The sequence below is a fragment of the Rhinoderma darwinii genome, chromosome 13 (assembly GCF_050947455.1).
Source record: "Rhinoderma darwinii isolate aRhiDar2 chromosome 13, aRhiDar2.hap1, whole genome shotgun sequence".
In the NCBI taxonomy this organism is placed as follows: Eukaryota; Metazoa; Chordata; class Amphibia; order Anura; family Rhinodermatidae; genus Rhinoderma; species Rhinoderma darwinii.
In genome coordinates, this window is record NC_134699.1 from 56817128 (window position 1) to 56835614 (window position 18487).

The following is an 18487-nucleotide window of genomic DNA, read 5'->3' on the forward strand; positions in this document are numbered from 1 at the left end:
TGCTTTTGTCCCCTGTGCTTCAGTAATGCAATTTTTAAAGCAAAAAGTGTCAAGGGGCAAACTTTTTTTTATTTTTATCTTTGTCTATGGCAGTGCTTCTCAAACTGAGATGGGTGTACCTGTTGAGACGCCACCCAATTCTTGATGTGCGTAACATGACTCCACACTTAGGGTATGTTCACACGCAGTAGCAAAATACGTCAAATTCAGGAGCTGTTTTCGCTGAAAACAGCTCCGTAATTTCGGACGTTTTTGCAAGTACTCGCGATTTTCGCTGCGTCTTTTACGGACGTTATTGGAGCTGTTTTTTCAATGGAGTCCATGAAAAACTGCTCCAAAAACGTCCAAAGAAGTGACATGCACTTCTTTGACGCGGGCGTCTTTTTACGCGCCGTCCTTTGACAGTGACTCGTAAAATTACACCTCGTGGGAACAGAACATCGTAAGACCCATTGCAAGCAATGGGCAGGCGTAATGGAGCCGTCTTTTCAGGCGTAAAACGCCCGAATTACGTCTGAAAATAGGCTGTGTGAACATACCCTTAGAAGTAATCTATGGCACGGTCCAGCTGCCAGGAGTTTCATGTAGTTAGACTATTACAGAATTAATTCAGGAAGACGTTAACCTGTGCACACTGGCACAGGAACAGGAAGTTACAAGCTAACTTCCTCCTTGCGGCAGGATCGGTAGAATCATGAAGGACTGGGGGCACAGTGGCTAGTATTGAAGTCTCAGTGGCTGATCTAGGGGGCACTGTGCCTGGCACTGGATGTGTATTGGCCCCTGGTGAGTCCCAGGCTTCACCATGGTTTGGCTGGTAAGGCTCGGAAGAAAGTCTGAAGCCATGTTGTAGAGAACCTGTCGACTCTGACAACCACAGAAACCTGCCACGTATTCCATTTATTATACCGATCTGATATAAAAAAATAAAGTATATAACAATAAAAAAAATATATATATTTTTTATTGTTTTATACTTTATTTTCTGTTATTTTCCTAAATCTCCATCTTTGTGTGTCTCACAAAATTTTAGAAACCAACAAAATAAGATTGGCGTTAACGGCTACCTGTATTGCTTCCTCACGAACTGATATCATGGGCTTATGGGATTTAAAGGGGCCTTCACCTCCCAACTTCTGTCAAGTTTTCGCCAGTGCCAAAAAGCAATCCCAACTGTGGTCCGTTATCTTAAATAAAGGTCCCTCTCTGGCGTTGCTGGCCGTCGCCTCTACCCGCTACATCTTTTGTGAACCATCAGATGTTCAGTGATGAACAGAATGTAGAATCTTGTAAAAAAACAAAATAGAATGTTCAATGATCTGCACACAATGATGCCCTGTAATGATGATGTTGTACGAATAAAGTTTTATTTATTGCATTTCGGGGATCCTTTTTATTTTCTCTGGGGCTTGCTTGCTGTCTCTGTATAGATTTCTAATTTATTTTTTTTTTTGAGGGGGGGGGGGGTTGTCTTGCTGACAGACGCTAACTGTGAGTTTTGACCATTGAGCAGCTGTATTATAACTTCAGGCTACAATAAAAATTTTCTACAACCGGCCTTCTTTTTTATTTTCCTTCTACTGCCTGCTGTGCTCTTTGGCGCCACCTCTCATCATTTTATCAACTAACGCCATCTGCATATTAATAAATGATGAATCATTCTTCATCCATGATCATATTCATAGCCTGGTCGTGCTTTTATTCGAGTACATTTAGAGGGTCTAGCATGGGGGATGGGGGGGGGGACCAGCAAGATGTCAACTAATGTATAGCAGGGTCATAATGTCAATGAATTATGACAACATCCAAAAGCAGGGCAGCCATAAGCGTAGTACTGACCTAAGGGTCCAGCCAAAAAAGGGGGCCGCAGAGAATCTTGGCAACGTGAAGATATATAAGCCATGGAAAGGATAATCGTGATGTCCAATGTTTTTAACATAGGGCTCTGAAACAAAGCGTAGGGGTAAGTGATGGGGTATTTACAATTGCCTGTGTCTGAAACCAGCAAATTAGGGCGTTTTTAGAAATTTTCTTAGAAAGTGGCGAACCCCTTTAAGGCTTCGTTGACGTCTGAGGCTCTTTTAGGGACCTCCGTCACAGATCCGGCAGGGATTATCTGAGTTTACCGGAGATAATAGCCCAGAACGCTGCACTATTTTGTTCAATAAAATTGTGAACAAGCTGACAGAACCTATTAAAGTCAATGGGCTCAGTCAGCAACCGGCAGTGACCGTTGGTTCCGTTACTCTCTTGTTCTGCTGCTCTCTTGTTCTGCTGCTCTCTTGTTCTGCTGCTCTCTTGTTCTGCTGCTCTCTTGTTCTGCTGCTCTCTTGTTCTGCTGCTCTCTTGTTCTGCTGCTCTCTTGTTCTGCTGCTCTCTTGTTCTGCTGCTCTCTTGTTCTGCTGCTCTCTTGTTCTGCTGCTCTCTTGTTCTGCTGCTCTGAACAGAACAACGGAATCTAAGAACGCAGGTGTGAACCCTGTCTATCACGGACTGTGCAGGGGATTCAGGGATCTATAGCGGTTGTAACTCCATTGTTTTTGAGACACCTCTATAGGGCCTCTGCATAGATAGTTTAACGATAATTGTCTCCCCCTAGTGGTGGCTGCAAGAATACATTATTTTATAATTTGTCTATACAGGGAATTTGGACTGTTTTGTATCAGAAATAAGTAGCCCTGACCGCTATAAATGTATTCATTACTAATCGGCTAGAAATTTTGGATCTACCCTTAAACATTTTAACCTAAACATTTACTTTATAGAATTGACCAATATTAGAAAAAAGGGTCTATTGTTTTTCCAGAAACCGATCCCAACGATGAGTGTGGCAGTGTCTAGTATTGCAATTCGGGCTAAATAACTTGAATGGATATGGCCTGCAATACCAGGCACTGCCCATAGACGAGTGTGGCGCTGTTTCTAGGGAGAAAAAAACAAATTTTAGCTGACCCCCTTTAAGTCCGTTAATCGTGAGCGTATGGTACCTAGAACTTGAAGTAAAGAACAGAACTCCCAGATTAAAATAAGACATACTGTGATCTGAACAAACAGTTAATTCCGCAAGCTCCAATCCACTAATGAATATGCATGTAACATTGAAGCTAAATGTCAACGACAACAATGGTGAGCTGCTGTTTCTATGCTATAAACAGAGTGTCTCCCCACCTATGTACATTTTGTTCTCTTCCCTCGCTCCAGCCCCAGGCTTATTCATCCTTCTCTAAACAATAAACAGTGACTGCTGTAGAGAACAATGCGCCAACACATCCAGCCGAGACGCTCACAGGAGCAGACGTTGCCCGATGGGGAGACCTGTTCCTGTCGCTGTGGCCCGGCCCCTCAGCATTTATACAACCATCAACCTTCACTTACAAACCACATTTTTGTTTGTGTTGCAGCTTGGAAGCAGAAGTTGCAAGGTTTTGAGAGGTCTCTGACGTTAGTAAGTTTTTCGTATTTTTTTTTTAAATTTTATTTTTCCCACTTACCTCGTTTCTATACTCTAGCTGCTGGGATACATCAAGACCACACCAAGCATCTCAGAGGGTGCATATCAAAATATCTGATTGAATAGTACCTTAATGCCTGTCCATACCTTTATAACCAACCAATTAAAACCTATGTCTTCCATTGGCTTGACCAACGTACTGCCACCTACAGACAAGAATATAAGAAATGTTATGTCGGACTATAGGCATCTTCACATTTTGGATTTATTGTTCCTTTACAAGTAACAAAATATTGGCAATTTTTTACTGGCTTCTTATTCCTTGAGATGTGGGTTGTTCTATAATTGACAGTGATAGGTCTTGACGACTACAGTGAAGATGTTCATACTTGATCAAATCGGAGTATTAATTTTATGGAGCGGTGGAGAGATGAGCAAGGAGCAGATAACTTGTATTTCAGGCCAAACTGTAGTTAATATAGGTCATTCCCAACAGAAGTCCTTGGGTGAGGGTCAAGAAGCTCCACGTCTGATGTCTACGGGGAGCTTTGAGCTAGCCAAGACATTCGACCAACAACTATCAACCTCAACATGCTTGCTACAGTGGGAGATGATTGTCTGCTAGACTGTTATGAATCCCCTCTTTTTCAGGGAAAGCAGTAGGATCACAGAGGTGAGATCCACCTTGACTGACCTGCGCTCCTCTTACATTAGGTTTTGGACCTCCTTCTGACCCACCAAAGATCTTTGTATGGTCTGGACATGATTGAGGCCTGATGTTCTGGTCACCTGTTCATGCATGTTCAGGTCTATGGAAGGAAGCCTAGTTAGAAAACTGAAGGGGAAGTAGTGTAGTTGACTTGCCTCGGGAGAATTATCAAAAAATCCAAAGCCAATAATCCCCCCCCCCCCCCCACACAAATTGTATGATGGCTCATACCAATCCGTACAAATTTGGCTGCATCAGACAATAGTCCTCTAATCTTTCTCTAGTGCAATTTTCCCCATATTTAACTACAAGCCTTTGATAGTTCAATTCCAAGACTAGCGCTGTTTTTGGAAGAAAGTATTTACAATAATTTAGTAATTGGCCTGCGCAACGTACTGCCCCCTACGGACAAGAATCTAAGAAATGCTATGTCTGACTAGAGGTATCTTCACATTTTTTGATTTATTGCTCCTGACAAGTATCTGGCACCATAAAATCTTACTGGTATTGACGTGGCTTCTTATTCCTTGTAATGTGGGTTGTTCCCAGCAGTTACAGTAGAACACTTGCCTCCTTCCACCCAACATCCTTGTCCTAGCTATTCAATCTTACCTTCGCACTATCTGGGCATCACTATCCCATATCTTTTTCCGTTCTCTGGCCGGGCCTGGCAGCTGACCATCACAAGATCCCTGGTTGCTAGAGGTCATTATAGTGTAACCCTTGGTAGTACTTCCTTGGCTAGCGTGTAGGATGTTCTTGTAGGATCTTCATTTTGTACTCCGATCAGAGAAAACCGGTTGTCCCCTGGTGCAATGTGTGTTTTGTGACCATTTGTCTATGAATGTCCTTGTCGTATGCATCTCCTTGGCCCTTAAATGTTAAACCCTTGTATCTAGACCCCTGTGCGGTTTCTTTTTGGAGAACCTCATCTCATCAAGATGGTACATACACGCTTAAAATTCCTATATTTAGTAACCTGGTTCTGATGTACTCCTAACTGATACTCAACCTGAACCTATGAAACGCCGATCTGATCAATACAGGTTTCTACCCCGTGAGAGACTTGTGCTAAAATCCAAAAATACCCAAAAAGTAGACTAGTCTTTACAGCTTGATTATAGAGACTTCACTAATCTATACTAAATCCACCGTGTTCTATATCAAGGCGCCATGCAGGCACATTTATTTGCTCCACCATCTATGTAGGCTGGTTGACCTCAAGGTGTGGGAGCTGTAATGGTGGCCATATTGGTTGTCACCCAGCGTGACCATGCTCTAGAAAAGAACGACTCGAGGACCTTTTTATTAGTGGGGATTTTTAGGTTCAGGTAGAAAATGTTCTTTTAGTTCACGATAACCAATTCATTAGATTGAGCATGATCCCACATTAAGGAATAGTCTACAAAAAAAATCTCATTGCCTTCTATATTTTTGAACAGAATATTTTTTTTTTTCTTTTGGAAATGCCTTTGGTACTTGGCTTAAGGTGGTGAAATTCTGGTGTCCATTTCAGTGACTCTCACTTCTATAGGCGCTTGCCAAGCTACATGGCCAGAACATGGTTCTGAGGACACCTGCCAAACAATGGCGAGTTGTCTCGTTTATCTAGCAAGACTGATCAGCCCAAGACCTTAAGTTGACCATATGTAGTCCTGTTCTACCCAAACTGCCTCATGTGCCTACTGTGTGGTCTGTGCGCCACATAGATCTTGGTAACAGGAGGTACATCCATTGTAGCAGCACTCCTGAGGTTAATGGTCTACCAGAGTGCTTGATCACCTGGCAGCTTCTCGGTTCTCGACCCCAAACCTATTTTTGTTCATAAAACATATACAGAGAACATAAACATGGCCGTACTTGTGTGCCCCTGCCTAGGACTTTGGCCTGTCTTGACATATTTATGCACCTGTATTAAAGCCCCCCCCATAATGTGTGATGTTGACCACCCATCATTGGCATTATGACGGTCTTTCAGCAATTAAGGTGGCCATTGTCCAAATTAATGCATATATAATTTGGTTTAGGGGCAGAATGAGATGAGCAGCTCATTGATATTAGACAACGTTCCGATTTTGGTGGGATCCAAACATGTCCGTGATCTACTTTAGAGTCGAATATGAGGGAAATGGTTCCAAAAGGATGCCATTTTATGTGGTGGTTTTGAGGTGGTTGTATGTCATGCAGGTGGTTTCCATTCTGTTGTCTTTCTAACCATGCATGACGTGTCTCCTCCTCTAACCTACCCATCACTAATCCTCTATGTCCAAACCTTTCTTCTGATATGTCTCCGATCTGTGCCACAATGCTGGTAGGTATGGCTTCATTGTCCATCCATAGCTTGAAGTTCACGGTGGCCGTTGGTTCATTCGTATGTGTAAAATCCATCATGGCTCTGTGGTGGCATTGGCTCCATAGTCCACAATGGCAAAGCCACCACAATGGCTGCGACCACAACTAAGGGGACTTCCATAGACTGGGAAGGGATTGCAATCTATTTTAAACTCCACGTCACATCTTCCTTACTTTACCCGTGGGGCCAACTTCCCGTAGAATATGTTCTGTGGAGTAATCGCCTCATGCAACTTCTTATCTTCCAACAGGAATCCATTTCTCGAAGTCCAATTGAAACCTACAGTAACAAATGACCGATCTGCGCCTCTTGTTAACTGACCTTGGTGGACCCGGTCTGCTCTTATGATGCAAGTGGAATGACTGGCACTGAAGACTGGCAGTCTGGTGGACGTCTCTGCCTCCTCTTGACTTGATCCTGATATATGCTGGATCTATACAACTTGTATGTAGAAAGTCAGAATGTGTATAGTAAGTCTGGCTATTGGTTGTAGGACATATGTTAAGCCTGCAGCTTCTCGGTCACACCATGATCTCTCATCACCACCGATCACTTCTATTACCGTGATCAAACGTTATCTTTATTGATCACCTCTCAAAAAAATATCAAGAATTTCTTCAATGATCATCCATAACTAAAGGGGCTTGTGGTAAAGTTGTATCATAAATGGTGGCTCCATTACAGAGTGAAGATGCACCTTTTTGTTTATATGGGCAATCCATTCTATGGCAATTGGTGACATCACAGTCCTTTTGTGATGTCACTAGTTTAGAGTAAATTAAGCTCAAATGCCTCCAGTCCTGTACTCTGTATGTTTTCAATGGTCTCACTTATCACAATTACAGGTGCACATATATATATATATATATATATATATATATGTGGAGCTTTTAATAACCTGCGGTGACCACTCTTTAGGACTTCATCACATAGAGATCGCTTGAGTTCAGTGTTATCTCTCCCCGAAGGGGCCGGCCCCCGGAGCATTAGAGGTGGGGGTGGGGGGGGGGAAATTGCTTATATATTTGTAGGTAAATTGAAGAGTATAATTCTAGAGTGAATTAATCGTATATATTTGCTGGGCAACGCAATCTTAGCTGCAGTCACTTTCAGTCGTCTTGTAATACTGTTGATTTAGAGGCGAACTCCTAGAAGATCTGCAGTACATCCCCTTTCAATACTTCAAAGTCTTATTGCTCTGTGGAGGCATCAGGTTGGCCCAGAAGCTCTTCACATAAGGTCTGTAAATGCAATATCCCCATGACAACACTTCCTGCCCATAATGGCATCATAGAAACCAATCCGAATCAAGCTTTCATTTTTTTAAGCAAAGACAAGAGAATGAAAGCTTCATTGGTTACTATAAAACTGTGTGGCTAGAGCACAGAACCAGGAATTGTTGTCATGGGGACACAGACTCCAACTCTGAACTCCAACCGCTTATCCGACTTGTGTTTTCAAGTTATTAAAAAAAAAAAAGAAGTGAACTCCGCTTTAATCTAGATCTTCTGGCAGTTCTCCTGTTAGAGGTTGTACATTTTCCCTAAGTTTTAATGCGTACTCCTGAAGTAGGTTCAAAAATCTGTTCCGCTTTTAATATACTAGAAAAATCTTTAGTGTTATTCTGGCAGCGCTCCAAATCCTCTTCATAGACACAGATTCAATATAGAACATGCTTGCGTCCTGCAGCCGCCACTAGAGGGAGCTTACTGCATACATGTATTAATTGTGCCCACTCTAGTGGTGACTGCAGGCAGCCAAAATCTTATACTGTATATTAAATCTGTGTCTATGCAGGGGATTTGGAGCTTTGTATCAGGGAAAAGTGAAATGTTAATAGGGAATATGGAGGTGATACTGGGCTTGGGACTACATGGCCAGAATTTTGCAACACTTGCAAGGTCCATCATAAATCCCGATTTGAAAACTCACACAAGCTACGTAGGTAGCCCCAGACATACAGCAGGCAAAAAAAATGTACAACCCCTTTAAGAAAGATCCTGTCACCTAAACACAGTGGAGGCTGCTGTGTCGTCGATGCCTTTATGATGTCACTAGTTTCTAGCAAACTGATAGGCCAATAATGTCTTACAAAACAACTACAGTGGGGCGGCCATTTTGCATGGCTTTATCCTGTACATATAGCAAGTCGCTATAGACCGTGTATATATGTGTGTTACCATAGACTGCCATATATTGCACAATATCTTTGCATATACGGATGCTGGACAGGAGCCGCAGACTCTGCTTAGGACTCCTACCCGGAGCGGCTGGGTGTCTTGTGGGTGGAGTAACCGAATATTTTATGTCTTGTAAATTTGATAAATTATCTCGCTGTATAATTGATTTTTATTTTAATGTACAGCACAAAAAAATGTGACAAGTCTAATAAAAAAAAAAGATGGAAACCCTGAAGTGCGTGTGTTTGTTACGTCTGTCTAGGAAAGCTGAGTGACCAGCAATATGGCCGCCGTACCGTTATGGAGTCTTGGAAAGCCATATTGGTTGTCACTCTGCTTTCCCAGAAACGTACATTTAAAAAAAAAAATAAATGTCTGCCACCCCTGTGTGTGAGACGCGGACTCTCATACCATCGAGTAACGACCCCTTAGAAACATGTAAATAACATTCTCTTTAGTTTATTGAACATTTCATTGCACTTGTATCCTATACCTCAAATTCAGGACATGGGGCAAATAAAACATTGGGGGAGGGGAGAGGGGTAAAAAGAATTCCTCCTAATGCCACATGTATACAGGTCTCTTTGGCAGCAATAACATGTACAATAGGTTCGTGCCGTTCCAGCGTCTACACGGTCTGCTCCATCTGTGGTAGGACTACAAGCCCCAGCTGGCAATATATGCTGGTACTTCTAGTCCCTCAGCAGCCCGGGGGAGGGTTAGTTCTAGTACAATACAATATAACATCCACTGGTCATTTAAAGAGCACTCCCCTGTCATGTTCAGCTCAGAGGGGTTGTCACCCAGCTTTCCAGAGCCCTGCAGTGGTCCAGCTTCTGTATCAACTCAGATTTACCAGTCAGGACTCTGGCAAGATGACCCCCTGTGGGAGCTGTAATGACTACTATATCAGCAGCCACCCAGCTTTCCAAGAAACGGAAAAATCGATTTAAAAATTTTCAGTTTCTTGGAAAGCTGGGTGGCAAGCGATATGATCGTAATTTTCCCTTGCACGAGGCAATCATATTTACCATTCAGCTTTCCAAGAAACAGAAGTTTTATATAAATTAATTTTTCAATCTGCTCTTGGAAAGCTGGGTGACCACCCTTGTGAGGAGCTGTAATGGTGACCATATTGGCTGCCACCCAGCTTTCCCATGAATCAATATAATCCTGTTTCTGGCTGGGTGGAAACCAAAATAGCCAGTTTTCATCCTGCTTTCCCAGTGTCCTGAATGATCTTTACATCTTGTAACGGAAAAGACTCATTCCGAGACCAGAGGAAGACAACATGGCGGAGCGCTTGGAAATGTTCTCGGAAGAGTGTCCCCCCAACATCATTAGTGAGGCTTATAAAGCAGTGGTGTTGTCCATAGCAACCAATCGCATGACCTGTGACCACATTTGAAGCTTCCACAAGGCCTGCCACCCAACTTTTCTAGAATCCTGAATGGCAAGTGATGCAATGCTATGGCCTGGTCACCCCAGCGTGAGAGGAGGAGAGATAGTAATTCTGTATTGGCCATTACTATGCTGCCCCCATTGTTTACACTGCAAAGCAGCTCAATGTGTGATTAACCGCGCCACTCTGAAACTACAGCATTTCTCAGTGCCGTGATCTAACACGAGACTATGCTGGTACAGTCGTTTCAGAGCACAGCTGTCAATCACACTACCTCCGTCCCACCCCCAAGGAGCTGCTTTGCAGTGTAAACAATAGGGGCATGACAGCAGCTGGAAGTAAATAAACACACGGGATGATGTCATCTCCAGCCTGCCCTCTCTGGCCATAGACTGTCGTGAAAAATATCCAATATCCAGGGACGACGTTCTGTTTGGGGCTGCTGGAGATTAGGAGGAACGCCGCAGATCTAGAACCCAATGTACATTAATAAGTTCATTATCTTTCTCATTGTTGTCTTAAACTTGTACTAGAATCCTGACAACCCCTTTAAGAAGACATTTTACTAGACAGTGCTCTCCAGCTACTGTAAAACTACAACTCCCAGCATGCCCTGACCGGCACATATTGAGGACTACTGCCATACCCTAATGTGATTTCCGAACATCTGAGCTTTCTGTACTGCACAGGAAACACTGAAATGTGTAGTCCATCTATAATGTCCTGCTGGCCTCGTGTAGCCGAAAGCTCTTCAAGAAAAATGTGGCTGGTGCCCATAGCAACCAATCCGTGACCATGTATCATTATTCCGCTGCAGTTTTGAAAATGAAAGCTGAACTCTGGTTGCTAGGTGACAAGGTCACTCTTTTCTCTATGAGCTGGTTATGATACCTGAGGCCTAGCTGGCAGCCGATTGGTTGCCAGGCTATACTGGAGGAACAAGACAAGACCCCTGGGCATAGTGGAAAGTGGTCTATTGCAAAACGACAATGTCAAGCATGTGGCGGGCAGGGAATGCTGGGAGTTGTAATCTTACAACAGTTGGAGCAGCCATAGGTCACAGACCTCCGTGTAGGGCATGTCCACTCCCTGTGGCATTAGGCAAGGTCGATAAAGACATGCAATTATTGATCAATTAAAAACAAGTGGATGCATGTGACCTGGGGGTGGAGTCACTGGCCACCATTTTGTAAGCAGAGTCTCAGAAATATTCGTTCCGTCCACAAAATGGCCGCTACCCCTAGAAAGAGCCAGCGATGAGGCCTTCGCTGAGGTTATTGTCCGTTAACATTTGACGCGTAAAGTGCGGCGTACACGTTATGTCCAGATAACAAGTGTGTTCTTCTATAGGTGCACACAAATCATATGGACGTCATCGTAAAAAATAAATCTTTTGTACACTGGCCCTTATACTCTCGCTTTTACAATATACAGTATATAGATATGTATACGGGGCCCGAGGGTCGCCCCACAAACAGCAGGATTTCTGGATAGATCAATCGTTCATTTATAATCTGTTACAAAATATAAATATTTTCATCCACCTATAGATCCTATGGATAGACACGTCTAGCGCTCCCTCAGGACGCACTACGGAGCACGGCGGCATCGGAGGAACTTCTGGGACCTTGAGAGTCGGCCATTTTTAAACGTTGCGGGATACAACATTGTGGGTGTGGCTTGACCGCTAGGTCCTTGGGTCACACAGCGTCCGTTAATCTGCAGCGCCATGCCATAAATATAGAATAGTAGGTTATTTTCTTCAAATAATACAAGTTCCCCACCCCCCGGCGCAGACAATTTTGGAGAAGCCAGTTCAGTTTTCCGTATTGGGTGTGGGGATAATACGGTGTCCACAAATAGTCTTTCCACGATATATAGTGATGTTTTTCTTCTCCGGGGTCAGTGAATTAATGGTGGCCCCAACCTAAACCTTGAAAATCTAGTCACACCCTTGTCACTGCGGAGGCAGCCATTTTGTGTGCATACCAATAGTAGTTAAGCCCACAAAATGGCTGCCTGGCCCATGAGTGGGTGACGAGTATATCGTAAATGCCCTCATGAATATAAAAAAAAAAAAAAAAGACGAGTAGACGGCGCTATGTACACGCATGGTCCTTAAAATCATCTGGATGCATATATGGAATATATACGCATACGCACATTCACAAACCGGTCCAAACACACAGTCCTACAGACACACCGGTACAGGTCCAAACCTTGAGTGCAAACCACAAATATGTGCCCCCCCCTCCCACGTACACCGACCGTATCCAGGGGGGGGGGATTAGGGAAAGGTTCCTTGACAGCAGCATCCATAGACAGTAAGACCGTCCGCCAGACAGCGCCGTGGGTTGTCCAGTCGGCGCTTCCGGAAGCCTCAAAGTAAAGTAGTCGTCCGCACGTTGCTACATTAGACCTGATCTCCAGTCTTGACTTTTTCTATACGGAAAAAAAAAAAAACACGTGGACGTTAGTGACAGAAAAAAAATGTATTATATCTGTTCCAGGGAAAGCTGTGTGCCAACCCATAAGACTCATTATAGATTCCACAGGAGTTGTCCCTAGGCCTACTTCTGAATACCAAATCTTAGTCGTCTTGGTCACCTGCTATTCAGGACTGTAGGAAAGCTGGGTGTCAACAGGACCAAAGAGCTTACAGGCTGTCTTTATGGCTCACAGGTTCTTTCACCCAGCTTTCCTACAGTTCTGAATGGCAACTATGACACGTCACCGGTTATGCTACAACCGTAAATCTGCCCACAGCAACCCAGAGGCGTCTACAATGGTTGTTGCCCACTTTTCCTGGTGTCGGCATCTGTCTAGCTACGCAGTGATGCCACCCCAAGCCGAACTTTGTTTTATCTAGAGAAATCAAGACGACCAAAATGGCTGCTACTACTGCGGTCACCCAGCTTTCCCAGGACCAACATTTCTGTTTATTCTTTTTAATAACTTTATAAAATAAAAAAGTCCAACTTGTTTTATCGTCCATTGGCGCGCGTTAAGGGCAGAAATCTGCCCATGTAAACCCACCTTCTATGTTCACACAGTTTTTTTGACGCGGAAACCGCGCCAAAACACTAGTCAAAAACGTCCCGAAAATGCCTCCCATTGATTTCAATGGGAGGCGGAGGCGTCTTTTTTCCGCGAGCGGTGAAACCGCCTCGCGGGAAAAAGAAGCGACATGCCCTATCTTCGGGCGTTTACGCCTCTGACCTCCCATTGACTTCAATAGGAGGCAGAGAAAGCGTGTTTCGCAACATTTTATGCCCGCGACGCTCAATGGCCGCGGGCAAAAAACGCCGCAAAAATCAGCGCGCAGGCAGAGGAAAATCTTCCAAACGGAATTTTGAGGCAGAAATTCCGCCTGCAATAAACTCTGTGAACATGTCAGCAGAAAATTGGCTACCAAACCGGCCCCAGTGTTCGGTAGGAAATCGAAAACCACTTACCCACAATTCCAAACTGCAATTCCAAGTCGTTTGCGGAAAATCACGTTTTGTTTTTTTATATGCAAATTAGATGCAATTCCAACTTCCCCCAGCAAGTGCTCCTCTTTTCACTGGCAAACACCCCCTGGTAAGGTTAGGGCACGGGCTTGAGCCATTACCTCTTCGGCTGGGTTCTCACAGGTCGGATACGCTGCGTACAAATCACGGAACATGGAACCCTCAGTACATTCCGTCCGAAAAATCGGTACGGTTTATCAGACGGAATTTCCGCAGTGGGATAAAACTTTATTTCACACGGAGTATTTTGGGGGAGGAATATCTGCCTCAAAATTCCGTTTGGAACTTTGAGGCAGATATTCCTCTCCCTGCACGCCGATTCGCGCCGTTTTTCGCCCGCGGCCATTGAGCGCCGCGGGCATAAAACAGCGAGAAATACACTTTCTCCTGCCTCCCATTGAAGTCAATGGGAGGTCAGAGGCGGAAGCGCCCGAAGATAGGGCATGTCGCTTCTTTTTCCCGCAAGGCAGTTTTACTGCTCGCGGGAAAAAGACGCTGACGCCTCCCATTGAAATCAATGGGAGGCGTTCTCGGGCCGTTTTTGCCGAGGTTTGCGACGCGGTTTCCGCGTCAAAAAACTCGGCAAAATACCCCGTGTGAACATAGCCTCAATACTTCCCTCCTCCCTCTGCTGCGCGTAGTCCGGCCTTCTACGATGACGTTGTAAGCCATGGTGACGCTACAACGGTCACATGGGATGAAATGTCATCTCAGGAGGCCGGACTGCACTTGTGACGTTCTGCGCACAGCTCTTAACGCGCATGCGCGGGCTCTGCTGTTCCCGAGATAACAGCAGGGACCGCGCATGCGCCTTATAACAGAACAGCCCGTCACAAGTGACGTGTCGAATACCCGGAAAAGAACCTCAGCGGCCGGAGCCTGTGCAGAGTGACGTCGCCCGTCAAGTACCTCACTGCAGGATCCGGAAACGGGGCCATTTTGTAAAATGTAAGTATATTACAAACGTATTTACATTTATAAATTACAAGCATTACCACATAGTAATTTTATATCGGACAACGTTTTTTTGCAGGCGGGAAAATCTGTTGTTTCAAAATACCTTCAGGAATTTTGAGGCACATTTTGACCTGCCTGCACTGTCTCTGCAGTGTTTTTTGTTGTGTTTTGTCAGGAAAAAATCTTTCTCTGCCTCCCATTGATGTCAATGGAAGGTCAGAGATGGAAACGCCTGAACAAAGAGCATGTTGCACTTTTTTCCCCTGTGAGCGTTTTTTCCACGCTCGCGGGGAAAAAAATGCCTTCGCCTCCCATTGAAATCAATGGGAGTCGATTTAAGCGTCAAAAACAGCGCCAAAAATTTGTGTGAACTTGGTCTAAATGCTGCGGAATTTCCGCACAGAATTCCGTTGCACAAATTCCGCTGCGTTTACACTACGTGGGACCCGGCCTAAGGGTCTGTTCACCTCACCATCCTCTTTCCGTCGGGTGAACCCCACAACGGAAAGTCAAACTGAAACCACAGCTTCCGTTTCAGTCACCATTGAGATCAATGGTGACTGAAACATTGCTAATGATTTCCGTTCGTCACCATTCCGCCAGGTTTCCGTTTTTCCAACGGAATCAATAGCGCGGTCATTCCTTCGTTAAAACGGAAACCTGCCGGAATGGTGACGAACGCTCCCAGCTCTTGCACAACGTGACTGCTATAACAGGGAGCGTGCTGCGGATGCGCCGCAGTGAGGCAGGAATAGGGTGAATAGTACTGGGACGTCGCCATAGCCTGGCAACGTCCGCCAACGAAAAGAGGAGCCCTAACGGAGGAACGGCCCACCAAGTGGCACTCGCAGCTAATTTGCATAAAACAAAAAGGTTTTTGATTGCCTACCGAACACCGGGGCCCATTTGGTAGTCAATGTTCTGCTGACAGGTTCCCTATAAGTCTTTCTCTTCTATAAAGCTCTAGATTCTGCCTGGTCCCCGGGACCCTCGTTGGTGCAGTCAGTGGCGTCACTTTCCTATTCATTCATTCATTCATGCATGATTGATGTGAAGCTGAATGTTTTTGTACAACCAAAAAACCACAAGCGGCGCCGCACCCAGTCTACGGCTCCGCTCACTTCCTCATAGAAGGAAAGTAAATGAAATGACCTCAACCCCTCTGACATCACAGATAATACACAGGCTCAGACAATGGTCGCAGCCGCACCAACACGTTAGGAGCCATTTAAAGGGCAACTCCGCCAACAGCATAATCATGTATGGGTCCAGACCGCATCATGTGGTAGCCATTTATAGAGAAAAAATGCTTATTTCATTGTGCTCTTGCTCCATGTTATCAGTCATTTCAGACACCTGAGAGGCGGACGGTGTGGTAATTCAGTAAGATTAGTGACTATGTGCAAAATAACTCCCCGCCCCGTGATCACTACTTTATCTTACATCTCCAGCGTTGAAACCTTTCAGAGACATTACATAGATATGTAGTTTAGTGCCCCTTTAAATTAGACAAAATTAACTAGTCCGTCCTCACCTTCCAGGGATCCCATGGCATTGTCGGCCACTTGCGTTATAGAGAACCGGGACACAGCCGTTGGAGAGACGCTGAATCGGGAAAACTGAACAGGCAGCTGCGGCTTCTGGACGGGCACGGGAATGGGCACAGGTGCGGCCACGGGAATGGACACAGGTATGGGATCAGGGGTGCGATCAACTTCAGTAGTCAGCACGACCGGCGGGAGGGTGGTTATAAAGGAGGATTTCACAGGTTTAATAGGCAAGGCCTCCTCCCACTCAAACTCACCGCTGTCTGTCAAAAAATAGACAAAAGATAGACCATCTGTTTTGCAAGACAAAATCTTAAGATGTACCGGCATTATATATATATATATATATATATATATATATATATACTGGATGACAACCAATATGGCCGCACAGGGAGCAGTAAATTAAGCCATAATGGTTTCCATCAAGCATTCTCTTAAACTGTTTTCTAGTTCTATCTGTTTAATAGACTGGGTGACTGGGTGACAGAAAAAGCAGCCTCATAAGAGCTAATATGGCTGACAATGTAACTGTCAGACAGCTACTTCCTGTCTCAGGAACTGCAGGCAGGAGCGCAAGCAGCTGAGCTTACAAGAGATGGAGATTGTATACATGGATGTACGAGTACCGTCACAGTTTAATTTTTAGCTGAAGGTAGCCGTGACCCTCTAAAACCATTTATCTGGGATTGCTGACACCTCACAATCTGAATTTTGGGGTTAAATTTCTATGAGGCTATGAAGAACTTCGATGAATCTAACTGCTAATCTAAGTCAGACCTAAAAAGATACATAGACCCTCAACTGGGTGACACTTCATTAATCCTGATACACTGATGTCATCATCACGATACTTAGGCTGGGTTCACACAACCTATTTTCAGGCGTAAACGAGGCGTATTATGCCTCGATTTACGCCTGAAAATAGGGCTGCAATACGTCGGCAAACATCTGCCCATTCATTTGAATGGGTTTGCCGACATATTGTGCAGACGACCTGTCATTGACTGCCTCGGCAAAGAAGTGCAGGACACTTATATACATTATATGCAGGACACTTTGCAACGTAATTTGAGCCGTTCTTCATTGAAGTCAATGAAGAGCAGCTCAAGATTTACGAGCGTCACTGACGCCTCGCATAATGCGAGGAGGAGCTTTTACGTCTGAAACGAGGCAGCTGTTTTCTCCTGAAAACAGTGTCTTTTCAGACATAAAAGCCTCTCATCGTGTGCACATACCCTTAAAGGAATTTTCCAGTTTTAGCAAGTGCATACTAATAGTTTAATACAAATTTCTTTAATTCTTTAATATACTTTATCAATTCCTCACAACATCTGCTTGCTGTCATTGAATAGAAAGCTTATATATATATATATATATATTTTTTTTTTTTACATAAAAGGGATTAAACTCTCCTATTTATGTGATGATCACACACGTGCACTGTTTGTTACAGTACCGCTTTCCTTTTTAATGAGCTGTAGACCTTTGTATACTGGTCATGTGATGATCAGAATTTCAACCTCTGAAAGTAAGCAGTAAAACTTCCCATTCACTGATGGCAACAACGCTTAATCATTGTATGATGTAAAGTAATGATAGTGCCCAGATCAGAGGTTTTGACTAACGGTCTAAGATCTGGGCACCCCCGCGCTGCCTGAACCCGGAGAGAAGCAGGGTTGTAAATACACAGCACCTCTGCAGACTGGCACGTGTTTGGGAAAGGGTTAATTAATAAAAAAAAACAGTGCTAATTCACTGACAGCAGGCAGAGATCTTGAAAATGGTCAGGAATTGAAAGTCTATTGGAAATATGCAAAACCGCATATATTAAACACCAGCTGTGTAGCTTTAGGGGTTGCAGAGAAAGCAGTCGCACCTGGGCCCTGGTGCTTGTTGGGGTCCAAAGGCCCCTGTGCCACAGACATCAGTACTATAATTGGCACATGGTAGGTGGGTGACCCTATAACAGTTATTGCTTTGGGACCCAGAAGCTGTGCACATATAGTGGCCTCTTTACTCTCCATTCAAAGCTTCAATGATTTACCGGATTATCTCCCATGTTCCAGCTTAAAGCCAATGAACGTCACAAATCTTTCTGCATCAGGTCATACTGGAACATCGCATCTGTTCACAGAGCTGGGAAGTAATCTTAAGCACTGTAACGGTTAATCCATTAGTGCACACAAGATTTGTTCTAAAGGCTATGTCCAGCATCACAACCAAACTTTGTTTTTTTTCCCAAAAACAAAAAATGAAACGGCTTTGAATTAAAAATTTCCTTTCTCTTTGTGTATACAGCTCCTATGCAGACCTATGTGTCTCCATGACAACAAACTACAAACAAACCCTGTGTAGTCTGATACTGCAGTCATA

At 44.2% G+C, this 18487-nt stretch overlaps 2 protein-coding genes across 11 annotated transcripts in view; one reads left to right on the forward strand and one right to left on the reverse strand.

Moving 5' to 3' along the window:
• BAIAP2 (BAR/IMD domain containing adaptor protein 2) overlaps positions 1-8921 on the forward strand; it is a 117635-nt gene extending 108714 nt beyond the window's left edge. For 3 of the 4 annotated variants that reach the window (XM_075846171.1, XM_075846170.1, XM_075846167.1), the window contains one exon: positions 6764-8921. In XM_075846171.1, coding sequence (XP_075702286.1) covers positions 6764-6833 — 70 coding nt within the window. In that variant the 3' untranslated portion in view covers positions 6834-8921. Of the gene's footprint in view, positions 1-3401; positions 3446-6763 lie in introns of all 4 variants that reach the window. The other variant, XM_075846169.1, reaches the window with a different exon arrangement.
• Positions 8922-9136: 215 nt separating this feature from the next.
• AATK (apoptosis associated tyrosine kinase) overlaps positions 9137-18487 on the reverse strand; it is a 77250-nt gene continuing 67899 nt past the window's right edge. For all 7 annotated transcript variants that reach the window (XM_075846158.1, XM_075846157.1, XM_075846159.1 and 4 more), the window contains 2 exons: positions 16099-16374; positions 9137-12537 (listed from right to left, as the gene is read on the reverse strand). In XM_075846158.1, the coding sequence (XP_075702273.1) occupies positions 12509-12537; positions 16099-16374 (305 nt within the window). In that variant the 3' untranslated portion in view covers positions 9137-12508. The remainder of the gene's footprint in view (positions 12538-16098; positions 16375-18487) is intronic.